The 26,716-nt window shown below is 42.9% G+C and overlaps 1 protein-coding gene across 1 annotated transcript in view; it reads right to left on the bottom strand.

The window, feature by feature from the left end:
• Positions 1-12,322: 12,322 nt before the first annotated feature.
• KIF18A (kinesin family member 18A) overlaps positions 12,323-26,716 on the bottom strand; it is a 48,378-nt gene continuing 33,984 nt past the window's right edge. The window contains exons 13-16 of the mRNA XM_044425897.1: positions 18,995-19,472; positions 17,537-17,641; positions 16,259-16,368; positions 12,323-12,571 (exon numbers count right to left, since the gene is read on the bottom strand). Coding sequence (XP_044281832.1) covers positions 12,456-12,571; positions 16,259-16,368; positions 17,537-17,641; positions 18,995-19,472 — 809 coding nt within the window. The 3' untranslated portion in view covers positions 12,323-12,455. The remainder of the gene's footprint in view (positions 12,572-16,258; positions 16,369-17,536; positions 17,642-18,994; positions 19,473-26,716) is intronic.

Genomic DNA, 26,716 nt, shown 5'->3' with positions numbered 1-26,716 from the left:
CAGCATCCCTGTTTCTCTTGTATGCCTTCTTTCTTTTACCCTTACTCCACACTATGACTGTCTCCTTCCCAAATTTCCTGGCCACATTTCATGTTCCTTTTTCAATCTTTGCAAAATAGAAAGCTGATTAATTTAAACAACCTGTTGGCATTAACCAAATACAACAGGAAAATGTGTGGATAGTTGCATTTGCTGGCTTTCAATTGCAGAATTTTGATCACCTTGGTACAAAAAATGGAATTTTCCTAGCACTGAATGCATAGAGCTTCATTTCCAGGACTGAGAAATACTGTTGTACAACAAGCTAGATAAGCCTATGGTTGAACTGTGATTTAAGTTCATGCAGAGTCAAGTTCCAATGCATACAAGACATTCATGAACATGGTACTTGGCTCATGTCACTACCACCTACCTGAAAATACCTAATTTTTGTTTTATTGCGATCTATGTACAAACAGCTAAATGAAGGGAAGTTGACTCTCTCTCTCTCTCCTTGTGGTTAGAAATAGAAACCTGCTATTAAAATATTTATTTCCATTTATTTGTCTAATCTTTTAATGGTCTTTTCAGTATCTGTGCACTTCTGTTAAGCACTATTCTGATCTTTTGTTCACATATGAGACTTGAGCTCACACAAGGCTTGTTTAAGAGCTTACCAGAACTCTGTGTCAAAGATGACAAGCAGGTTCCAGTCTGGAATTCCAGGAAGCTCTGATTTGGGATGCAGAAATGAAGTTCAGGAGCCAAATATCTTTCAAGATCTGCGTCAAACGCAAATGCCAGATGCACAAAGATCACACCAGCTAGCACAGCAAACAACCCACACATAAGCACACATTGCTGCACTTCTCATGCATGAGTCATTCATTACCCATCAACCTTCAGGTATCTAAGATGTTATGATCAAAACTATCTGAGAACAGCCTAGGAGATTTATTCTAACATACCAAAAAAGAAAAAAAGTAAAAGGATCCAAACCATTTTCACACTCTTCACATTCTGTTCTCTATAATATTTCTTTATGCTGTCAATATGATTAAGTTCTAAGTGCCATTGCATAGACGAGAGTTAACTTTAGCTTAGATATGTAAACAAAGATGGAAACAAACACTTCTATTTTTAGAATGAACAATGTCACTCTGCATCCCTTCTCAGTAAAGGTATGTTGTGTTACATATTTTAATATTTGCAAAAGGCTAGTGTAGTCAGGCCAATAAGATGGGAATGTACTGGTTGCTGAGATACTGAAGAGGAATAAAACCAGGAACTATGGCGCATGGAGGATACCGTCAGCCTCAAAACTTGCTGCTTGTCATTTGGTTATGAGCTCTCCCTTGGTCCTGGCTGACTGCCATGAGACCATGGTGCCTTCTCTAATATGAACTGAAATGTGAAGTCATAGAATGTTGATAAACACGACAGGCTTTGCAGTGAGGTCTAACAAGAGCTTCTTTGACTTTACCCAGGGTTTAGGGCAGGAGTCTCAAACTCGCGGCCCGCGGGCCAATTGCCAGGACAGGCGGGGCACGGGGAAGGGGCCCTGCGGCCTTCAAAGCGCTGGCGGCGCCCGGGCCGGCCGCGGGATGAGCGGCCCACCGCCACCGCGGTGGTGGAATCCTTGATGCGGCCCAGCCTCACCCAGACTGCCCCCAGGTAAGTTGAGTTTGAGACCCCTGGTTTAGGGGGACCTATGGGGCAGGACAGAAGCAGGAATGCTAGTGAGGAAGGGAGACTAAGAACTGGGAAAGGGAACCTTCAAGAAGCTGGGGTGATGAAGGGAAGAGAACAGCGTAGGTGATGAGATGCAGGTTAGGAGAAAGTAGCCAACAGGGGGAAGAAAATGGGTGTAAAGAAAAGGCAGGTGGGTAAAGGATAAGGAGGAGGGAGAAAGGAGATGGCAGAAGCTGGAACAAAGTAAAATTAAAATTGGGGCTGGTGTTTCAGCATGAGACTAGGGAAGCAAGGATCTCCTAGGCTTCAGAAGTGAGGGATACCGAGATCACAGAGGCAGAGGTGTGATGTCAGCTGGAAATTAATTTGGAAAACATGGCTGGAAAACATTGACCGCAGATCTCTAGTTCTATGTACTTCTGATCACTGCATGACAGAGACACTGGGAAGCCTGTGGAGTTTTAGTGCTTTGCAGAGCAGGCTCATGGTTATGGGTCCTGCTGCCAGGGACTGGAAGACTTTTCCCGTGGGTGATCACTGTGTGAAAGATGCAGCCATGTGAGGAGTGCCGACTGAAGCCTTCCTCAATCTGGCACCCTCCAGATGGTCTAAGCTACAGCTCCCAGTGCTCCTGACCACAGGCTGTGGCTGATGGACACTGGAGTGGAGGAGCTTGCCTTTTATGTTTTCTCTCAAATGTGATCAGCACTGTCTGACCTAGCCAGATGCTGCTCAGGTAGGAAAGACCCGGCCAATCCCCTGTAAAGGTTTGTGTTGGATGGATGCGGCAGGCGGGTGCATGAGGCTGATGCAGGATGGTGGCACAGCCAGGTGAAGTTACTTCTCCGCTGTGTCATTGCCAGAGTGCCCCGTGCAGTAACATACCGGGTCACTTTTCCTTCAGTGGGAAAGCTAGCACAGCTTCGTCAGATGCTGTTACAGACTGCCGCATGCACTTCACCTTTGTGGCACTGGTGCTGGGCCACAGGTGCTGGTGCACTGTTAGTGGTTAGAGTGTTGGCCTAGGCCTGAGGAGGCCTGTGCTCAAGTCTCCACCCAGCCATAAATCTCACTGGGAGCCCTTGGGCCAGTCACTGTGACTCCCTCACAGGGTAATTGTGAGGCTCAAAGCGGGTAGGAGGTGAACACTGAGTGCTCCCTGGAAGTGGCATATAAAGGCCAGGCAGAGACAGCAAGACGGTGCTCACTGCTTTGCTCCCTCCTGGAATAGGCAAGCAACTTCCCCTAGCAGTTCCTCAGGCTGGCAGGTCCTAGCACTGTCCGTTGGCCAGAAGACCAAGGGCGCTGTGATATTTATCCTGCCTCCCAGGATAAATATCATGGCAAAGAAGTGACCAGTGTAGCCTCATTTACTGGCCAGAGAAGGGGCAGCTTGTTTAGCCCTTTCCTACCAGAAGGTATGCTTGTAAGAACTTTGAAATTAAGCAACTAGTACCTGAGTTTTTCCTTCCCCTTTTCTTTTTTCCTTCCCTCCTTTTCCTTCCCAGTCCATTTTCCTTTTGTGCCATGTTCATTTGCCTATATGCCTGCTGGCATGGATAACTCTTGCTATTGGTCTCTGTAAACTGCTCTGTGACCGTTTTGTTTTTTTGTTGAACAGCAGGATAAAAATGCTGCACAGAAATAAATATAAAAGCTAGGCTGCTCTTAGTATCAGCACATTCTCCAGTCTGAGCTTCAAATGTTTTCTGCCACTATGGTTGCAATTCTTTCCTCACTTTTCAGAGAGTAATTCCCATTGAACTCAAAGACATTTACTTCTTGGTGGACATGCACAGGATTGTATTGTAAGAGGTCTGGAAGAAACTGAATCTTTTTGTTTGTTTGTTTGTTTTCGGCAGTGCTTTTTTTGTAAGAAACAAGGTGAAATTATTCATGAAATTATTTACCTTTCGCACATAGTCAATCACTGTACACACACTCACACACGTCAGTTGTGAAACGAAACATAATGGTGGCCCCCACAGTAAGCACTCAGCGCGCGACCACACGACCAATCACAAGCCAAGCAGCGCCATCACAACCAGCGCGGAAAAAGTACGCATGCATCGGATTCGACAAACAAGCAGCCCACGTGCACTGTTTTAATGATTTTGCCACCGACCTGCTACACTCGACAGGGTGATTCAAATCCACATGGACCAAACATCAAATTTTCAAAAGTTACTTTTAAAACTTGGAAAATCTGTTGAAAAAAGGTGCCGGAACTCTGTTCCGGTATGTTCTATGACAAAAAAAGCACTGGTTTTCAGATTCCATTTGAAGGACTCTGTTACTTAGTTTGGCCTACGATTGAGTTAGAATTTTACCTGGGGCATTGTGTGTGTGTTATTATTTAGTTTTAATGGTGAATGTTGATCTTCTGAGGGGTTTTTTAATTGTTGTTTTATTGTGTTTTGTGTTTCCTGGGCTGTGATATGCTTCCTTGGGAGGATTTACTCTAATGGGGATCTTGCAAATATTTACATCAAAACGTATTTTGTACTTCAAACCTCACACTCACTACCACTTTTTGTATTATCACCATTATACAGATGCAAGGTTTCCAGTGTTGCTCTTTATGCAACTTTTGGATAATGGGCCAAGAGATTTCACGTCAAAATTTAAACCTATGCGATATATTAAGTTTTCTCTCCCCCAAATACTACTACTACTACTCTCTCTCCCCCTCCAAAAAAAAGCTCTTGGCATTAAAATAAAGAACCTGTTATGTTTTTAATATTTCTGTACCAGCTAGTATCTGGAATGTGTTCTTGTAAAGGTCTGTGAAATATATCAATAGCAATAAGATGTTTACACTTTGTAAAAGCTTTTAAAATCTTGCCATTGAAACTGTGAGGCTTTAAATGTGGAGTTCAAACATTAAGGAGCCTCCATTTTGTTTATCATAGCAGAGTTCTTGAGAACAGGCTTTGCTGTTCATACCCTCCTGGCATTTGAGGCTGTGTGATTGCTGAGGAGGTCATTTCTCTCATTTCTATTAGACTTGATAATGCCTCCTCCAATAATCCCTAATCCCCGTCACTCAATTTATTAATAAACAGGCATGCAGTACCTGTCGGGGTACAAGTTGTAGAAACAATACCAGAGGGTAGCCAGGACAACATAATAATGGCCAAACTTTTATTGGCAGCAGGTTACATGGGTTTGATGCAGGGCCAGAATCCAACTGTTGAGCAGACCCATGGCTGGCCAGCTCCTCAACTCAGCAGGAGTGCTGTGGGTTGGACAATGCAAAGCAAGACAGGAGGCCCCATCCCATGATGCAGAGAGGAGCACTGTATAATCACTCCAATCAGAATCCTGCAGATCAGAAAGTCCCCCCATAGGATCCCTTATGGGGAAACCAATCCCATTTTATGTATGCATTATATTTATATCCCACCTTTCTCCTATTGTGGAACTCAGTTCACAGGTGGTCTCCCATCCAAGCTCAAGCCAGCCCCAGATCTGCTTAGCTTCAACATGGTGGATGCCTTATGTGTCTTCAGACCATACCCTGGGCTAGTATCCACTTACCTTGAAATGGATGTAGCTTAATGCTTCCAGTGTCTGACACAAAAAGTTGTGATAAACATGTAACAGAAGACTTCTATACAATACACCACAAAGTTATTATTATTATTATTAAAACATTTCTATGCTGCCCCTTGCCGAAGCCTCGGGGCGGCTCACAACATCGAATAAAATACACAATAAATTAAAACAAAAAAAGTTGTTATGAGGAAGGCAAAACCTCCATCCCTTGTAACACACTTGCCCAGTGCTGCTGGTTCACTCTCAGGTTGTCTTTGGGTTACCCTGTGGATGCGATTGCTCCTTGGCCGCTATTACCTGCTTCCTCACCAGGCCAGGTAACACAGAGACAGCCGCCCTCTTGCATCTGCTGCCCCCCAGGGAAACACAAGCAACCCCTTGTGTAAATAGTCCCCCACCCCGATTACATTTTCTCCATTCATCTCTGAGCTATGAGCAAGGCTACGTGCATGCTGCACTTCCGCAATCACTTTCTGTACAGTCATGGGTTATGGATGTGACTGCAGAATTCATCTTCCAGAGAAGCAGAAATTTCCTTGTCTTTTAAAAGCAAATTTCCAATCTTTAAGACTGCAGAAGAGAGACTTGAAAACACACAGGCTAGGATAGGCAAAATCTGAGGAACTCATTAGGATGATGCAGCTATTTCTCCTTCATTATATCTAATAAAAGTAGGATGAATAATCTGAGTCAAACCAACATATGAAAACTGGCAGTTTTTCAGATGGCATAATTTCAGTTGTCTGTACTCTGATTTGGAACAGAAATGGGAGTTTCCAGATAAATATTATTCATCTTATCATCCCAAACCTAAAACACAGCTATACCTCAAACACCAATATTCATCCCGCATCCTGGGGGCTATGCAATCCCCTGGCTTACATTCTGTAATGCAATCTACAGACAAGTATGCTTGCAGTTCAGTCCTTCCAGGACATTGTGACATTCTGCCTAGTCAAAAGTCCCAAGATTTCACCCTTTTGCTTTTTATGGTTTTCATTCTATAAACCAAAGCATGCCTGGGGCCAAAAAACATCCCCAAATTTGCATAAGAATAGTTTTATGGGATACTTTTATACCCTAAACCAGGGGTCCTCAAACTACGCCCTGTGGGCCAGCCAAGGTCCTTTACCTGACCTGCCTCAGAGCTTTCGGACTTGTTCAGAGAAAACGATCTCTGAATGAGTCTGAAAACTCTGAGCCGGTACAGGCGTACTCTAAAACTCTTTCAGTTTTGGAGACTAGCAGGGAGCCAGCGCACGCGCCAAATTGTAACAGCTCCCTTCAACTGCACATGCCCCGGCTCTCTCTGCTAGCTCTGGCTAGCTCCTGCTGCTGTGTTGGTCTTGCCAGCGTGAATTGCGCATGTGCCGGCTCTTCCCCCTATTGCATGCATGTGTTGGCTCTGAATATAGAAGAGAGGAGCGAGAATACAGAAGAGAAGAGTGAATATGGAACCGGACATTAACCATCTCATTAGCCAAAAGCAGGACCATACTTCCCATTGAAATACTAATAAGTTTATGTTGATTAAAATTGTTCTTCATTTTAAATATTGTATTGTTTTTCCCTGTTCTTTTGCACTACAAATAAGATATGTGCAGTGTGCATAGGAATTCATTCATATTTTTTCACACTATAGTCTGGCCCCCCAACAGTCTGAGGGACAGTGAACTTGCCCCGTTTAAAAAGTTTGAGGGCCCCTACCCTAAGCAAAACCTGCAAACAAGGGGATAAAGCCTCCAGCAAAAAGAATTAAAATCCTTTGAAGGAAAGCATTTTTTGTGCTAGTTGAAAGTTTGTAGAGCAAACTATTGTTATATGGAGAAGAGTAATTAGGTTAAGCATTGTTTGTCACAATTCATTGTTATGCATAGCTTCAGGAAATATTAAACCTTAAGTTATCTGTACTTGTTGAAAGCTAAAAGCCATTCTTATGCTGATTCAAAGCTCAGGAGCAGGAAGCAGGGGAAAGATTCAGCCAAAACAAGAGCCTTTCCAGTGCAGCATTTTCCTTGCCTCTGGTACTTTTGCCTAGATGCAACTGGTCCTCTAGATCTCATCCTGACATAGGATTATTTCTGTCTTTGAAAAACCTTGTTCATCTTTTCATGGAATTTTCTCATTGAACTGTTATCTAAACCACCTTTTACCTCCTCATCTTGAACTTTGTGAATGGTACTCTTGCAACCTTTGCCTTGAACTCTTCATCACCTACTTCACAATTTATTTCCTTTCCCTTTACAATACCTCTTTGAAGCTTGCTGAGGTTAGTCATACCCAAGATCGTGACAGACTCTCAAGTTGCTACAATAACTCTCTCTCAATGACATTGGGGTAAAAATATAGGGAAAGGGGGACATGCTTATATAAGATTTCTATTAACCCACTTGCAGTCGTTGCTCTGAGTCCAGGTTGCTGCTCGGTGTGTATGACAGGAGATCACAGAGCCTAGGCAGTCCGAAATGTGCCTGTAAGCTATGCAGTACCTCTCATATTATTTCTCAGATTAAAAAGGTCTCAGCTTGCCAAATAACTAGACAAACCCTCTCCAGTCATACTGCAAGAATTGTATGTTAATTTTTTCCAGGCAAAGCTTTTCAGAAATATGATTTTATTTTGTTGAAGATGGGGTGCAACATTTCACAGTTCAGAGTCCTCTTCCTATGGGTTATATAGCCAGTGCTAGCCCAGCTGAAGTCCCATCCGTTTTTTAATCCCATCCCATCCATTATCTTTAAGTAAGATTGACATTGGACACAACCCAATGTAATGATGTTCTAATTTTTATTAGTGAGAGTATGCTTAGTTTGGCTTAGTGGTACCTCTGCTTTTCCAAATGTGGTTTGGACAGTGCTCCTTAAGAAACATTATTCTGGGAATATTCTGCTGTATTGAGCTTGCCCAGGCTTTTAGTCTTCATCACTTAAACAAGGAGAGTGTTTAAGAGAGACCACACTTTCTTTACTCCAGCAAAATAAAGCCTTCTCTTTTTCTTTAGTAAAGTTTCTCCTGAATTTTGCTCTGGGCACCCAGACATCAGGAGAGTTACAATGTATTCTGAAATCTCCCTGTAGAATTTAAAATGGGTACATTAACCTAGCAATATGGCTTCTTTTTATTTCATTAACAAGGTGTCTTTTCCTCCCATAACATAAACAAGTGGGAAAAGGTGATCTTTGATGCCTGACTAGAACTTAAGAGGCTGATATTTGTGGAGCTGGACTATGGGTCCAGTGTTGTTTACACTGACTGGCAGTGACTTTCAGCAATTCAACTAGGATTCTTTCTTAGTTCTACCTGGAGATGCTTGGAATTGAACCCAGAACTTTCTGCATGCAATCTAAAACTGAGCTTTCTTTCTTCAAACAAAAACTTTTGAGCAAATTACCAGTCTATTCTATTCAAATTACCAGTCTATTAACTTGTGCATTACTAGTTTTGCAATAATGCACAAGTTAATCAGAGGAAACTTGTGCAAGGAAAGCCAATTATTTAATCAGAGGAAGAACAGATGACAAGTTTGGCTCCAACCACCTCTCCTCTACCCCACCTTCAATTGCAGCCTCTTGCACTCTCCTTGAATGCATTCCAGATGCCAACTCGGCAGGGCTTTTGAGGGGGCAGCCATGAGAAAGGACTCACAAGTAACCTTGTGCTACTTTGGGTATAGGATGTGCCTGCATTGTTTTCAAGCTTCTATTTTAGACCAATCTATAACCTCAACAAGAAATAAAAAATGTCACAGTTCATTCCATTATGGGTTGTTGTTGTTGTTTTACCACGCAGTACAAATGTACCAAAACACTTATTTTCACAATAGAGCTATTTTTCAGACAATACTATGGAGAACCTTCTGACCTCCAAACATGATGTGAATAATCCCTTGGGTTATCCAAGAACTGTGTTCATATAATGTGAGTTTTGCTTGTGTCTGAGCTTTCATCTAGACTTGGGAACCATGTTAACTAGGTAGCCTTGTCACATTCCTTGTTGTATAATAGCAACCATAGAATTATCTCAGCACTTTAAACCAGGCAAGGGCAACTTTCAGTGCATGGAACTGTCATGTTGCCCCCTTGCCCTACTGAAATTTGGTAGCAGAAAACACCCTCCATTTTAAAGGGCAAAATCAGTGGTCTGCAGCCAAAGCATGGGGGTAAGGGCCAACTTTGTTGCATCTCAGCAGCAAACCTGATGTTTTCCTTAAAAAGATTCACATTCCTGCTGTTACTCTGCCAAATTTGGTGGCACAGGGTGTGGGAATGGATTGGGGTAAGGTATGCAGCCTACGTGTTGCTCAGTTCTGTACCATTGCATTTGAGTGGCTCTGCCTCAATGTCTTGTTTCTTTAGATAATTTGTCCAACTTCTTCTTATGACTGAAGAAACAGACTGCTGGTTCACTTGTCTTCCCTGAACAGTGAGTACTCTCCTTCCCAACCTAACAATGCTAGATTTCTTTTATCAGTAGCTCTGTTATTTCAACCTGGAAGGAACACTTAGCATCTTCTCCATCAACACTCCCATTTGCTGCCCAGCGCTGCTTATTTATGATGAGATACAAGTATAGATTATCCTCAGTACATCTCTCTTGAAAGCTGTACTGCATTTCACATATGTCAGGACAATTTTCTAGATCAAAAATGACAATGCATTCTAAAACAGGTAGCTTATTGCTTCCTAACCGGTGGTCCTCTTGTGTTCCTTTTCCCCAGTGCTACAAATGAAATGAATAAGCTTATGCAATAACTCTTTTTTCTTCTAGGTGGTAATCACTCAGAAGCCTCATTAAGTCTTTTCACCAGATTTTGTCCACTTCCCATCTCACCTCCGTGTATTTACCAGAAGGTCCAAAAGGGATGTCTATGCCTATAACTGCTCCATAGAGTGGCAATTCCTCCTTGCAGGACAGGAGGGTTTGAAGGAGGTGGCGGTGAAATGATGCCTTTGAAAATCTTTCCTGGACCCAGATTACAAGTTGCAGGCTTGGGTACTGGGGGCACTTGCTCTTCTCCATGGATGACTCCTTCCAGAAGATGGTGCTAGTGGACCACTGCTCATCTCCTTGGCATTTCTGGATTAGCTCCTACAAGGTTCTGCCCTGCCCCTATGCTAATTAACAGTCATCCGAAATTGCTTAGTGAGGTCATTCTGTGATTTAGAGTTGGCTGCCATCAACATACAAATGGCAACCAGTTCTCTCACCTGAATCTCACATAATGGAGAAGCAGAAGAAGTGCTGAATAATGACTGGCAGAGGACCAAGAAATTAAGCTTACTTCAGACCAGGGGAAGTGCTGTTGGAAAGGGGAATTCAAACTGTTCTGAATGAAATCGCTGCCTCATTAAAAGGCCCAAGTTTCCACTCCAGGTTTAACACCAGATTCCAAAATGGCCTCCTTTGAGTGGTTGGGAGTGCCTTTCTCCAACTGAGGCTGGTACCTGGCCCATTACCTGTTCTCTAATAACCTCTAGGTCACTGTATGGTGATGTGTGCAGGTGAAGCTGCCACTGAACTGCCGCTAGGCTGCCAACAGTGACCAGGTATTGGGATCATATCTTGCCAGTGCTTAAGCAGCTACTCTGGTTCTTGGTCCATTTCCAGGAGCAACTCAAACCACGAGTACTTTCCTTCAAAAGATCTGTATGTCTTAGTGCTGGTGCATCTGAAGGAGTTCTTGTGTCAGCTTTGTGTCCCACCATTTCAGGTGCACTGAGTCAGGGCCTTCTTGGTGGTACGGCTCTGGCTATGTAATAGTCTCCTTTGGAAGTTCACCTACAGTAAGACCAGCCTCTTTCTCAGGCCATTTTGAATATTTTCAGTTCCTTCACTGATGAAAAATTCATATATACATTTCTTCTCTTATGGTTTACTGTTTGTACCAACTGTTAAACACTTGCTCTCCTCCTATCACCTTATTGTAGTAGTCTGACTAAGAAGCTATGCACTACAGTGTTGGTTTTTGTGTGTGGTGAGAATTAAATCTGATGAGAACCTATTGCCACCTTTCCACATAACCAAGTAGTAAAGACAGAGGAAAGGGGACACTCCTTTGATCAATTTCAGTCCACTGGAATTATTGTAAATTCTTCCCGTTGAGCTGGCAAATGGCGTGTCAGATGCACTTTTTTTTTTAGGTTTAAGCACGAAACTAACATCGCACATCAAATAAAGATTAAAGCAAATAATTGTAGAAACCAGACAGATACAAAGAAATATAACAATAAACATTTAACAACAGCTTGGGTTTGGAGTTAATAAAACTTTATTTACAATTAGCATACTACACCAATCTAAAACACACACAAATGCACACATTTGCGCACACAGAGAGAAACAATAAGGATTGCAGAAAAACTAATTGCACAATGACATTTTTTACTTCAAGTTGCTCAGGAAGTTCAGTAAAAGGTTTGAAACTAAACACTAGCTAACATTTTACTTTTAAAAAACATCCTTCTAATAACATCTTATTAAAATAAAATCTTCAGTGGTTTGTAAAAACAAAAACAGAGAGACTTGACACTGGTATGGTTACTCATTGCATTAATTGACATTTGCTTTCTTTTTTCCCTGAAGAGGACGGATAAACACAAAGAACCTAAAATGGTACAAAACTCATGTGCACAGTCCTACCACCAAATATACCTCACAACTCTGCATGGAATGTATTCTTGAGCTTGCTGCCTCCACATGAGCATAGTACGTGCGCTCGTGCTCTCTCTCTCTCTCTCTCTCTCTCTCTCTCTCTCTCTCTCTCTCTCTCTCTCTCTCTCTCACACACACACACACACACACACACACACACACACACACACATTATAAAAAGATATCAAGGCACACAAACACCTTCTAAAATGGAATCCACTACAATCTTTTTGCAAAGTATGATTTCACCGAAGTATGTTGAAAGGCAGAGTGCTCAAAGCAGTATTTGTTAAGTTTAATACTACATCCAATCACATGTTAAGTGCAATGAATGATAACTACAGTCCATATGCAAAAACTGAAATACTTATTTGTACACCAAAAATGATTTTATTTGAAATGCTTATTGAAATAGCATTTGAATGCCATACATTATCCAAGAAGTAGAGTGCCACAGTGAATAAGAAAGAAGTAAGACAAAGAAAGGGCAGATGGAAAGTTCATCTATTTCTCCTCCCCTGCTGATAAATAAAAATATGTACAAACCATAGTGAGTGTCAGCTTAGATATACAATTCAAAATGTTTTTTTGGATACTCTTGGTTTCATGCCTGTTACTGCATTTTCCTTGAAATTACTTTTGAGATGTTTTCTTAGCCCATCATGTTGCTTCCAGCTTCTTGTTCTAATTCCTATGGAACAAAGAGTTAGCTATGTTTTAAAAAACCATACTGACTTCCCTGGTTGCGCAGTATTGTAAATTAAGATTTTTGCACAAGCAGATCCCCTCCCCCTCAAAGTGGTTCCTGCTACCCAAACAGGCTTGAAGCCACACTCAGCTTTCTGATCAGGCTAGAGTGTCAAAACCTTAATTACCAACCTTGTATTGTCACAGGCACAAATGCCATGTCTGAGTGGTAAAGCAGCGTGTTCTTCCTCTGTCTCTTTTTAGATTACAAGTCCCTTGGAGAAGGCACCAATGGAATCTGTCCTTTGCAAAGCACCATACACACCCACCCACCCTGGTACCTCGGTTCATGAACGCCTCAGTTCACGACCAAATCACGAACAGAAATTTTGGCAAAATATTGCCTCCGTTCGTGAATTCTGAATCGGGTGATGACCACGATCGTGGCCATGTTCCCGCACAAACACAATCACGATTGCGGCCATCTTCCCTGCACGAACACCCCAAACAAGAACCTTCTCCCTACCTACCATGAGGAGAAGCCATGAGGGTGCACTCACCTCGGTTGAGGCCTTTCCTCACACTGCCCCACTTCCAAACTGGAGGAAGGTCCTCTCGCAGGCGCTCACCCGGCTCCAGGAGGTGAAGCAGGAGGCCGGAGAGGCGAGCACGGAGCCACTCCCCCAGCTGGGAGAGGGCTGCGAGGAGGGAGGTAAAGGCTGCTTTCCACTGGCTGAGACAGGGGAGGTGAGGGATGGGGCCACAGCCAGCCAAATGGGGTGCCTCCCACCTCTCCCTGCTGCAGGGGGAAGAAGCATAGTGGCTGCTTGGCAGTGGTGGCTTGCCCTGAGAAGGCTGGGGCGGAGGCGTGGGAGCCACAGCCCTGCTCCGCCTTGGCCCACCCGCCCCCGGGCTCAGCAAGGAGGCTGCAGCTTGGCCTGCAGCCTGAGAACGTGGCTCCTATTTTTGTGGTTTAAAAAAAAGGTATTTATTTATTTAAAACTTTTATATGCCATCCTTTATGTATAACATAAAGTTATGGTTCAGAATGGATTAACCTTATTTACATTGAACCTTATGGGGAAATTTGACTTGGTTCGCAACCAATTCGGTCACGACCAGAATCATGGAACGAATTAAGTTTGTGAACTGAGGTACCACTGTAGAGAGGGTACTGTGGAAAAGCTTTTATTACCTTTATACCCCACCTTTCTTCCTTTTGTATGGAAGCCAAAGCTGCTTACCAGGTTCTCTCCAGTTTACGTTCAAATCAACCACCTTGTGAGGTAGATTAGACTGAGAGTCTGTGACTGGCCAGAAGTCAGCCAGTAAGTTTCAAGGCTGAATGGGAATTAGAACCCAGATCTCCTGAGGCCCAGCCCAGCACTCTTAACCTCTATATTGTACTGGCTAGTATAATGAAAGGATGCTATTCTCAGCAAGAGGGACCACTTTTTCAAGGGTTACGGAGAAACATATTCTGGCTGCCCGTGGGGACAGCTCCAGGGCAGCAGCGAGGCTCACGCCTGTGTGCTTTGCACAGTGTGCACCTTGCGATTCCAAGCAGGTCCGGTGTGCTGCAGCTTCTGCATTAGGCATTCAGTTGCATGATTCTTTTAACAATACAATTACAGTAATTGAGGCTGGTATCCTTTATTACCCAACGTTTACTACAAATAATTAACAGGAAGATAGCACTGTGTGCAGCACTGATAAAGCCTTATTCAAGGCTTGATTAGCTCTGGGGATGTAGCACTTCCGCTCCACCAGACCCAAGGAGAACACTAATTTGCCTGGGGGAAGGACAATTAAAATGACTAGGTCTCTGCTGCTATCACTGCAGGCTTTCAAAAATAGAACAGAACAGGGAAATGCAGACACTACAGCTCCATCTGGGCCAGATCCATTCTGGCTGGGTTTTCCCTGAAGACCATGCCCTCTTCCCCGAAGGCTATGCCCCCTTTCCCCAACCACCCATTATTTGGTGATTTCCCAGCTACAGCTTTGCACATTAAAAGACTGGAATACCTCTGCTAAGTCTGAGTCATATGCAGTTAAAAAGCTTTAAGCTAAAATATGCTGGCATTTTGGCTTTGCCCCTTTTCCTCCAGCTCCATGCTACCCTGGAATACAGCCACTAAGCTTTGCCAAAATGGGCTCAGTCCTAATGTAGAAAATGCCTAACATTCCTTCACAACAGGAAGAGGGTGGCAAAGCTAGGGAAGGATCGTTTCCTGTAGTTTCAGGAGACACTGAGGATCTATGGGAGGGAGCGGGATGACCTTTAGCCACAGCAGTTGTGGGCACTTCCTCTGAGCCCCTCAACAAACTGCCTCAAAGGACGTCCTCCCAAAAATGGATGGGCAGTTAGGCAATCTATGGGGACTCCAGCCCTGATGTAAGGGAGAATGCGTAAGAAGAGCCCGACCAGCTTCAAAGGGTCTATTTAGTCCAGCATCCTTTCTACCCCAGTGGCAAACCAGATGCATTTGGGAAGCACATGGAGCATTAGGTCTTCCTTGCTTTTGTTCCCCAGTCACTTGTCAGAAGCACAGAGTGGATAACCACTATGACCAGTAGAGCCACTGAATTGCTGAATCCTCCTTGAAGCTAAGTTGGTGGCAATGGCTACATCTAGCGGAAGTAAATTCCACAGTGCAAAAATGTACTCTGTACCTCTCCTGAATCTCACAGCATCCAGCTTTACTGGATGACCCTGGTTCTAGTACCTGCCGTCTTTTTCCAAGCCATGCATAATTTTATATGCCTCTTATGATCCCTAACTTGGCACTTAAAAGCTGCCACACACTGGACTGATGTTTCTTTTGAGCTATCCACAAAGACCACATGATCCCATTTGCACATACAGGCTGCTTTGTTTGTTTGTTTAATATCGCACACTTTTTCTTGTAGGGGACTCAAGAAAGTTTTCATAATCTTCCTTCCCTTCTCAATTTTATTCTCACAACAACAACAACAACCCTGTGAGGAAAGTTAGGCTGAGAGCTTGGGACAGCCCAAAGTGAGCTCCATGGCTGAGAGAAGACTAGAATCTGGAGGTCCCAAGCCCAACATTCTCACCACTGTGCCACACTGGCTATCTTTCATGTTCTCCCCTTACTAGCCTTTTCCCCCCTAAACCAAGTAAACCAAAACTTGGCTTACATCTTCTCACAGAGGACTGTCTCGAGCATCTTGATCATTTTAGTTGCCCTTTCCAGGTCTGCAACATCCTGAAACTATACACAAGTATTCCAAGAACGGTTGCCCCATAGTTTTGTATAGAACTGCTACAATATGCTTAGTCTTATTTTAGCTTCCTTTCCTAATGATTCCTAACATAGCACTTACAAGCTGCTACACACTGGGTTGATGTTTCTATTGAGCTATCCACAAAGACCACAAGATCCCATTTGCACATACAGGTTGTAATATTTACCCCCTTCTTGTTCAGAGTAAGAAATTAAATAACTATGGGGTCCTCAAGGAATAACCCATGTATCTTGTTTTTTTCCTGAGTGGCTACCATATATCAGCCAAACTGTGCTTCTGAATCACAGTAGTAAAAAAGAGGGAGAGACTATAAAAAGAACACAATGAAAATGTCAGCTAGTAAGCTTGAACCTTCTATGTAGTCACCTATTGCTTACTTTTAGATATAACTACTGAAAATTGTAGATTTGACACTTACCTGTGGTTTTAGGTATTCTTAGAGGTTTATTGCTTAAAATGGTATCTTGCTTAATACGTTTTGCGTCCATGTGACCTTGCTGACTTGATGACCCACTGCTTGATCCTGAACTGAAAGAAAACGTTTGAACACATTTGTTTTCAGCACAGTTATGACAAGCAAGCACACTGCATCTTGGTTCTTCACAACACAGTGTCCATGTTCACAAGCCATCCAAAACCAGACCCCGCCCCCATGGCTCCCCAGCATGCGGCCCCCACCGTGTTCCACCACCACTGGAATTGTGCTCTTCACACACCCTGTTTCCTAGCAGAACCACTGTGTCCCTGTCGTACTGCACCTCTCGTGCTGCCAAACAGTGGTCTGGTGAGCTGCAGGGAAGTGTCATTATTTGTTTCTCATCAAAATGACTTGGTTTCCACCAACCCTTCATAATGGTGGCTGCAGATAGTTCTGGCCTCTAGAAGGCCCCAGGGGAGCAAATACAGCCACCTAACCCCCAGAAGTTGCCCACTCCTGCGCTAAAGCAGAGTGTAGCGTACAGAAGATGAGCTGGAATGTGTTCCTTCTGTATAACCAAGTGGAGTTTGAAGGTTTTGTTCACACTTTAACTGTGGTCTATTATGTTGTCTGGATCATCAGACTTCTATAATTGACTGAAGTTAGCTTCAAAGAAGCAGGCTTCAAAGTCCAGTTACTGAATTTGACTTGTTAGTTAATGTTAGCCGTAACTTTGGGTCTGGACAACAGGGCAAGCTGTGATTAGGGTTAGTAGAAGTGAAGTGAAAACTTCTGAACCCTTCCCAGAGTCCTATTGGAATGGATAAGAAACTGTGGAAGATGGCCCTGGACTTCTGGAATCCCTGTAATTTCAAGCCCCATGGAAGAGAAGACTTACACTTTTGAAAAGCTGTCTTAAAGCTGCTTCAAGTATCATTTTCTTGATGGAAAGGCAGCGTATACATTGAGTAACTATCTCACCCACTGCAATCTCTGCCACTCAGAAAACTACAGCCAGGGAACCAAAAATGGCAGCTAGGATGAGTGCCTTGAGAGGGGTACTCCCCGCCCCTTGTTCACAACACGACCCATTCTGCACCCAGAAGTTGTCTTGACATCCAGGCAGGGACATCTTCAGTGGAAGATGCTGGACAAAGGATACACCAGTTGCACACCCAGCTCCTGCGAAAATGCAGCGTGGACTTACTGCTAGCCACTCCTCTGCTGTGAAAATCTTGCTGTGACAGTTTCAGCATAGCAACTTGTAGTATCACATACCTTAACAACTTCCGTTTCCTCTCAGCTGCAGATGTCATGGCCATATAGGATGGCTTCTCATGTATGGACCCTGGCTGCCTGTTTAGCAATGAAGGAAGACCAAGTCTGTAATAAAATTAATAATCAACATCACAAACCGTCCTCTGGATATTCCTTTGAAACCAAGATTATACCTTCTGAGAAGTTATTTTACTGGTGACAGTAGTACTGCTTGATGAAGTAGTACTGGTGATAAAGTAAGATAGGCAAGTGAAAGATAGTCAGTTTGCATAAACGCTGCTCTACCATCTTCTTTCAGCTAGTTTGCTAGATGTTCCAGGGAGCTCCGCAGGAGGACTTGAAGGCAACAGGACCACTTCTCATTGGCCGCCCCCGGCCTTTGATCCCTGTACTCAGAAACATGCTGCTGCTGAACCTGTATGTTCCATTTATTCATCCCAGCTCAGCCACTGGCATCCGTATCAGCTACAAATGCACCCAATTCCTCCTCAGCCAGTGGCGATCACCACACCTTGTCTTTGTTGAAAGACAGTGCTCTGGCCAGCACTGGGTGAGCCAGAGTTCTAACGCTCTAAGACAGGAAACAGAAATAACCTCGATGTATTTATAAAATGTATACACTGCTCTTCTAGCAGTACTCAGGACATTGAGACTCCTTCTAGCTTCTCTGCCCATCTTCTCCATGCGTTGCATAATTTCATTCATCCCACTTAACTTTTTTTCAAACTAAAAAAGTTTTTCAAACTTTGCAGGGAAGAGACTCCTGCTCCAGGTCACTTTGGTTGCCGGAGAGGCCTGTTCTACCAATGGTGGCCTTACTGCCAGCAGACTGACACTGTTGGGTGTCATCCTTTGGCGTTTGTTCCAGCCTGAATAAGTTTAGTGCTATTTGCAAACTTGCCTGCCTCAGTTAATGATTAGTGCAATAGCAGCAGTCCCAAGCTGGAGGATCCCAGCATTTTCCTTTGCTCTATTGTGAAAAGTTTGCTTTTGCCCTGAAATTCTCATTCACGTGTCTTATTGCCATGTTTTTGTCAGTGTTGGTGTTCATGAACTGCAGCTCGTTAAAGAGGAAAAAGGGGGAATGGGGGAGAGGGCAAGTTGATGCCTTCACCAAGGCCATGGACATGCACAGTTTATCAATTCAGGTAGGAGCTCCAGAGGCCAGCTACAAGTTGGCACAACCTGATGTGCTGGGACTGTGATTCCCATTATCCAACCACGCATTAAAAATACTGGCTAGGGCTGATGGGAGATGTAATCCAACACATCGGAAGTTCACCCGGTTGGAGAAAGCAGCTTTAGACCATCATCATGAATTTTCTATCAAGCCTCAGGTTTAAAACTAAACTGCCATAATAAATATATATAAGCAAAGATGTGAAAAAGAGGAAACTAAACAGAAGAAAGCAAACAAAGAAAAGAGGATTTTATACTCCCTTCTTCCACACAAAATACCTTTGTAAAACGCTGCTGCTGCTGCTGCTGGTTGACTGCAGTTTGTTTTCAGATGCATCGGAAGGGCACTCTGTGCGGTCCGTGTTACTTTCGTAAAGAATAACAGTCGAGTTCACGTCGCGTGCAGGAGTCATGGTACAGGTGGCGTCCCCAGGGCTGTCCTGCTTTAATGGCAGCTGAACTGGCACAGTGCAACTGTTCTTGTCCTCAAGTCTTGCTGTATTCAGTACTTGCTTTACCACAGTCCTTGGACACAGGTGCTCCACCTGCTTTCTGCAAACCTCTGGCGTATAGACAATGGGATGGAGTCCTTTACTGAGAGAATCCATCAGGTGATTAGGGGTTGACTGAACAGAATTTTTAGGACTCTGTGCTGTCAGGGGAGACTCCATCAATTTTCGCCTTGTCCTTTTGTTCGGAGGAAGTATACATTCTGCCTCGCCTTGCGCACGTGTCTTGACTTTGTCAGATAACACTCCTGAAGGTGTTCCTAAGTGCAAGACAGGCAAAGCCACTGAGTTAGTTATACTAGATTTTCAAACTGAAAACACTTGCAAATCTATGAAGATAGCTGTGACAGAAGCCTCTTTTAAAATAAATTAAATTAAAATAAAATAACCCAGCAGTAAACCTGCCTCTGTTCAAGCAGGAGCTTTGGTAAGCATGCCTCTTTAAGGGTTAATCCTGCAGCCTGGTGGGTTTTCTGGTTCCTGGAAGAGCTTTTGAGAGGGTAGAAATGACTGAAACATTTCTAAATGAAGTATTTAGCTTCTCCTTTTCTTGATGGTGCAAGTGTACTTTTAAAATGCAAGTGGAACCTCTTTAATTATATAAGGAACCACAGTTGGAGAAACATTTTAGCATATTAAACGATGCTTAGTTCCAAGGAGTTACTCTCTGTAGCAGGGGGAGTATTGTTAACATTGAGAGGAATTAAGTTAATTCAAATGATTCAGGCCCATGAAGATGACAAAGCTAGTACTTCCCCACTACTCTTTTGAGAAGGAAGAGGAGGAGGAGAAATCTGCTCAGAGAAGGTAAGAGACTTCAGTCATTTCTTTGCAGAAATGCCATTCATCATGGTACCAGTAAAAATGCAATAAACTCTCTGCTAATCTGAATTATGCGTTAAGCAGTAGTCGGACTTCTAATGAAATGCAAAAGCCTTTTCCCCAGTTCCATCCAATTTTAGACATATTGATCCCCTGCTCAGACTGGTATCTAAAAGGGTCATCACAAACATGTAAAGAGGCCAAGCTTCATCTGCAATTTACTTTACATGACTGGACATGGAGAGATAACCTGAGAACTCTGAGTAAGGCATGGCTGGGGTGCTTCAAGGTAGAGGTTTCCTAGAACCAAACAAGCAGAAAGCATTGCACAACTATGCTGTCTCAGCTTCCTGAACACTCCCCATTTTTATTTTCAGAGATGAAAGAAACAAAAAAAGATGGAAAAAGCGGGAAAAACTGGAGATCCAGTCATTAAAGGCGATTTCATCTAGACAGCCCTTCTACACTGACATTCCTGAATGACACAAGGCAATTGTACAATTAACACACCCGTTGGGTCCAGGTTGCCTCCCTCAGCCAGGCACACAGCTGGGGAGACAAAGGGGAGGAGGATATGCTTGAGGCCTGCCTATAGGAGAGCTTGTCCAAGATAGTCTTTAAAAGCGGTAGCCAAGAAAGCCCATCACGAGAGGCAGGAGGCACCCCTCATTCTGTGCAATTCAAGCACTTCTAGCTTCCCAGTTTCAGAATCACGGCAGCATAATTCCACTTATGTGAAATGGCAGAAGGATCCCCCGCACACTTTTTTGAGCAACCAATTGCTTGATGTCGCCTTCTCAATTGAAAAAGCACCCTACATTCAATTAATTAGCACTGGTGTGGAGTGACAAATTTCAAAATCCCTTTCACGTGCTTAGCCCGCAGTGTTACCTATCATGGCAAGTGAGTGAAAGGGAAGACAGAGGAATGGTCGCTGACTGGGGTGGTGGCAGGGTAGAGGTTGGCTCTTTTGCCCAGGAGCACACCTTCCCCCAACTAGTAGGCAAGGCTGGGGGCCAAAGGATTATAGTATGCAAGGGCTGATGGAAGCTGAAGAGAAAGGCTCAAGGCACAGCCCATAGAAGTAGCTGTTGCTGCAACACGCGAGGCCCCGTGTAAAGCAGATTGTGCCAGGCCCCACAGGAGAGTTATTTCTGCGGTTGTAACACAGCCTTCCCCAGCCTGGTGTCTCAGCGCCTGTTGTCTCCAGCCAGCATGATCCTGATGGGTGGGGGTGATTTAGTGCAACTGAAAAGTGCCAGACTGGGGGAGACTCCTATAACCGTTGAGCTTCCATATATGATCAAATCAGAATCAATATAATATCTTGGTGCATGTGCTGGATGAACTCTTCCCAAGTCGAAATGAGCTGCTCCCTATTAGCTTCTCCTAACTTTATGAGGGTGCTAGGAAAAGGTACACGTGAGTGCATGTGAAACATTTATGCCACCCTGACATCCTTGGAGAAGAGGCATGTATACAGATATTAACCATGAGTTAACAGCAGCCACAAAAATGACTGCCAATTATGTTTCCCATCTTATGAACACTTTCCCATTCATCCTATGATTGGAATGCAGGACTGGAACCACCTTTTCCCAATGGTTATATTGATACACAGCCCAGCAGGCCTCTGACTATTTTACAGTAAGGGTAGAGACAAAGAAGTGCAACAGCAGCAGTGTGGGAGAAAAGGAAATGGGGGACTAATACACTAATTTATCAATGCATAACTCTACAGTTGCTGACGGCACCAGCTTATATACTGTAATTAAAAGCAGCTGAGCTGGTCTGCCATACAAGAGAGCCATTGTAATAATGCCTGATTTACAGTAAGCATCACACAGTCAAGGAGCCAAGGGCAGCAGGGAATAGAATGAGCAGAAGAACTCAAGAAGGCAGCAAAAGGACCTTGGGAGGCAGGAATGGACTATGAAGGGGTCTTCTTGACTTTCTCCATCTTATAAGATAGCATTAGGTTTCTGTTTCCCATGATGCTTCAAACTCTTGTATATGTAAGTGCAAAGGTCGTGACTTCTGATGGCTTTGTTTAAGAAAATTCAGCAATTCTTAAGTGAACCTAAGCCAACATTCATTTCATACTATGCTCCTAGTCTAACTCAGAATGAGCTGCAAGGTGGGAGGTCTTTGGTTCAAATCTTACTTCATCTCTGAACTTGCTGGATGGCTTCAAATAATGCATTCCTTCAAGACCCCGATCCCCATTTTCAACTCAGAAAAATAATAACATTGACCTATTTGGCAGAATTGAAAAGATTGATGAGATACAATGTCTGCTGAGAAACATCCCTTAAGCCTTCTTTTTATACATTCTTCTCTACATATTCTCTCAGTGTTTGGGCTGGAACACCTATAGCCCTGCAGATGCCACTAGACTCCAAGCCCTGTGAAGCTTTAGTAAGCATGGCCAGTGAACAGAACAGGCATGCTGGATTAAAGCAAGGGTCTATCTAATCCAGCATTCTGTTTGCACAGTTGCCAGAAGGAAACCCCTGAGTAGGAGACAAATGCAATTGTTGCTTCCATCTTGTGCCCCCAGCAACGGAGAAGTATGCTTTCTCTGATACTTGACGAAGCACCAGGGAATTCCCACTGAAGTACGGTACCAGGGGGCTTGCTTACACTTGCAATTACAGTACAAGCTACAGAACAACTGAAAGTTGACATATTGGCAGGCAGCAACAAGAAAAATATTTTTAGACAAGAGATGACTGAGAAACAATAAAAACACATATAAGATCTATCAGACAAGAAGTCAATGGTCAGTGTTAGCTACAGGTTAAAAAAATTCCTAAGTAATTTAGGAAGTATTATAGCAGTACCTTAGATCAGTCATCCAACAAGGTGGAGTGACGCATGATGAATAACAGGCTAAAAGCATCAACATGATGCACTGCCTGAAGGAAAATACAATCAGATTTTTAATCTCAAGAACAATACATCCCAGAAATTGGGGAAAATGTCATCACCGTGTGCGAGGTCTCAGCATAAAGCAGATGGGGCATGAGTACATAGTCACTACAGGATGCCAGGAGTGTTATCCTTACGGGCAACACCGTTGGTTCTGTGCAGCAGTTGAATTAGGCTGCAACTTTACTGTGAATACATATTGGTTAATGTATTACTGTGGTTGTTCCCATCTTACAAGGAACAGAAGCAACAGAATTCTACTTGAGACACACAGCATATGCATTTATTCAAAGCTCTGTGTGCCCAAGGCAGGTCCCCCTCCCCAAACCCAGCTCCACCTAATTATTCAGACTGATGTTTAGCTGGAAATAATTCCATTACTTCCAAGTTTACACATTTGAGTCTTAAAAACACCGCATTGCATTTCTAGACAACAAACTCATTCTGTGTGCTCAAAATATTTACTTTCCAAAACCCGAAGGCAAGCAAACTCAGTTTTAAGAATAGTGATTCTCCCATCATAACCTCTAAAAGAACCACCTTTCTAAATGTCAACAATAAGCTTTGTTCAGGGAATCCAGTTTTAATCTTTCAAATAGCTATCCATTAAACATTTTAGGCAACATTTTAAAATATTAATTTATGAGGTGTTGCTCTAACTTATGCATCAGAAAGTGTGTGTTTCGGGAAAAAGTAGCAGTTGGCAGCCCCACTGGTCTGCGTTTATGCATTATAGCAATGAGGTACTACTTCCAGAAGAGGGGGAAAAGTTTGCTTACTGTAAGGCACTGAGGTTTTGTAAAATGTCCTAAGAGCAACTGTGAAGGAAGTCTGAGAGAGATATTTTGGTGAGAGTGCCAAGTTTTAGAAGCTTCTCCAAGTCTAAGTCCCTGAACCACTTTTAAATTAACCATAAAAGCAAGCATTTAAACTATAAACCAGATTGGTGCAGAACACACACACAAATGTGGCCAACAATTTGCTGAACTTCATCATAATGAGCCACGTTTCTTCCTGTGTTACAAGTGTATTAATCAAACGCAGATTGCAAGAGTTCTGTGTAGCACATTAGGAAAAAGAAAATCCCAAGCCTTTAAACATAGCTACCTTATGTCATCAAAATGAAACCCAAAGGAAGGGATGCCTTAAAATAAATTTTATAGGATAGAGTATCAACATTTATCCTGCCATCAACACACTTGCCTACCTGCTGGATTCAAACAGAGCTGTTCCTGTAGTTTATTGGGATTAATTAAGGTGGGCTTATCTAGGAAGAAATATCTCCTAACAGCACTGATAGGTTGCTTATTCTATACACAGTGCAATCCTGTACAAGTTTATTCAGAAGTAAGTCACTGGTGCTTTACTCCCTAGGAAATGAACTTAGGATTGCAGTCTCAGCTTTCATTTCTTGGCATCCAGCAAGTAGTAGGCTAAATAGAGAACGGTCAGAATTCAAGTACCCAAGGGCAGAACATTCCTGGGTTATATTAACTATATAAATTTTTAGATTCCAAGAAATCAATCCTATGCAGTTGTTTTCTGAGGACAGAGTTGAAAACAGCACCAAAACCTAAACTAAAATACTTAACTGGGGGGTGGGGGTGGGATGGGCTTGTCCAATGTCAGCATAAACAATATTTCATGCTGGATGAATGAAGAGCACTTAACCCATGCAAAGTGCCATGCAGCCTACAGTCACACTGAGGTGCTTCACCTGTGCAACCGTTGCAGGTTTCATGACTGCGGTGATGAAGCGAGGGGAAGTTGCAAGCCCACGGCTCACTCAGGCTCCTCCTCTCTGTGGTTCAGTGTTAAGCTTGAACTCAGCCAGTGAGCGCATCATTGAAGCAAGCTTTGAACTAAGGACTTTATGACTTGAACCCCACTGTTCAGTCCGCCTTTTGATGCCACTGAATTCATAGTATGAATGACTTAAAAATAAAGCTGATACTTCAATAAAAAGAGTATGATTAGGAACCAGATTTTTTATGATTAGGCCATAGAGTATCCAATAAGACAAATAACTAAGATATTAAATTAGTTTTAAATGTTATGCATCATGGGGGAAAAGCTCTACTAAGTGCTTGGTTAGGCCATATATCAAAGATGTCTTAAATGCAAAGAAGAGTATAAAAGATTATTTAAATGCATTGGCAGCCTAGAAATGGAAGCATATTTACTTGCAGTAGGAACCACCTTTTCTTTCGTTTGTACCATAACAAAAAAGTCAGAAGGAAGAACCAACACTTTTATTGTCAGTTCCATATAAGCCACTGACTGATTGGAGACACACCAGGAACTCAACAAGGATATAAAATTGACCACTATATTAAAGCTGCAGTCCTTTGTACATAGACTTAGGATTAAGTCCACCGCACACAGTGGGACTTACTTCTTAGTACATACAGATAGGATTATGTTGCACATGCCAAATCATATTTGTGGCATGCTTTCAGAATGCTGTGTAAACCGAAATGAGCATGAAAACATTTGATTAAACAAATTTGTTCTTTTCCAGCTAAGAAGTTTGGGGCAGTTTTGGTTATGTCATGCCACCAGAAATCTCCATCAATAAGGAACTAATTTATCAAGTAACATACAGACACAAGAGTTAGCACACTATTGAGCAATGTAAAAAAGTGGGAAAGTAACATTTAGCAAACATGAGTCACAGTCCGCAAATGTCAAGCTTATGTCAAAAAGACATTGATGAATGGGACTAGTTTTAATTGGGTTTGGGACAAAATAATTTTTGGGGATTTTTGTTCTTCTAGAACTCATGTTAATACATGCATAAGAAGATATTTCTGGAATCTGTGCTAAATTAAGTCTGCTAGGTTATTCGGCTAAAGTGAAATCAAATATTAATACATTCATTTCAATAAACATTTCTGGGCTCCCAGTGATTGATCCAATTACTCTACTAATCATAAATTTTGATTCTTTTAACAGCTTTCTGACTCACGGAATTCTGAGCTGCAAATGTTGCCTAGTGAATGAATGTTAGCTATTTAATATTCATGTGACCCAAAGGCGTTATTATACCGGGCAATTTAATGACATTCTTAAAGCAATAAATGCAATGTGAAGAATCTACAAAACAGCTTGCATTCAAAAGAATGGCAACACGGTTATTAGTGCTATGCTATCATTCAAGATGAAGAAAGGAAGCTGTAAGTGGTCAGCTTGAATGGAAGTTGCTCTCTGGGTCATGATGGGAGAGTGCAGGTGAGAGAGTGAGAAACAGACAATCCTGTGCTTTAAAGTCAATATTTTTACTATCACAAATTCATAGCAATTAGCAATCCCCAGAGCAATAAACTGGCTTTGCTTCTAGCCGCTAGAGGAAATAATGGACACTTTCCCCTACCTTTAAAAATGTATTTCCCCCTCTACTAATGCACAGCAAGGATTAAAGAAATGGGATACCTGAAACCATGCCAAGAACTTTCTCCTTCACAGAAATACCAGCAAGTGCCTGGCTGCAAGTGGAGCTCTTGCGTACATCTTGCACACAGAGAGGGCATGGATCGCACCATTAATCAAACCCCCTACACAACATGCCTTGAATGTCACTCTTAACTTAGAGCTTGTGTTTTACTTGACTTGTATAATAATTTATGTTGCATTCATGGAGGAAGTTAAATATCACAGCTGCATGTGATTTTGCAGTCTGTTAAGAACTCACAGTTGTAACCAAAAGGCAGGTCTCTCAGTTCGGATAACAGTCGATTTG

The sequence above is a fragment of the Varanus komodoensis genome, unplaced genomic scaffold (genome assembly GCF_004798865.1).
Source record: "Varanus komodoensis strain SLA01 unplaced genomic scaffold, ASM479886v1 scaffold16, whole genome shotgun sequence".
Classification (NCBI taxonomy): Eukaryota; Metazoa; Chordata; class Lepidosauria; order Squamata; family Varanidae; genus Varanus; species Varanus komodoensis.
The sequence above is the reverse complement of the archived record's forward strand: the minus strand, read 5'-3'. Positions and strand labels throughout refer to the sequence as shown.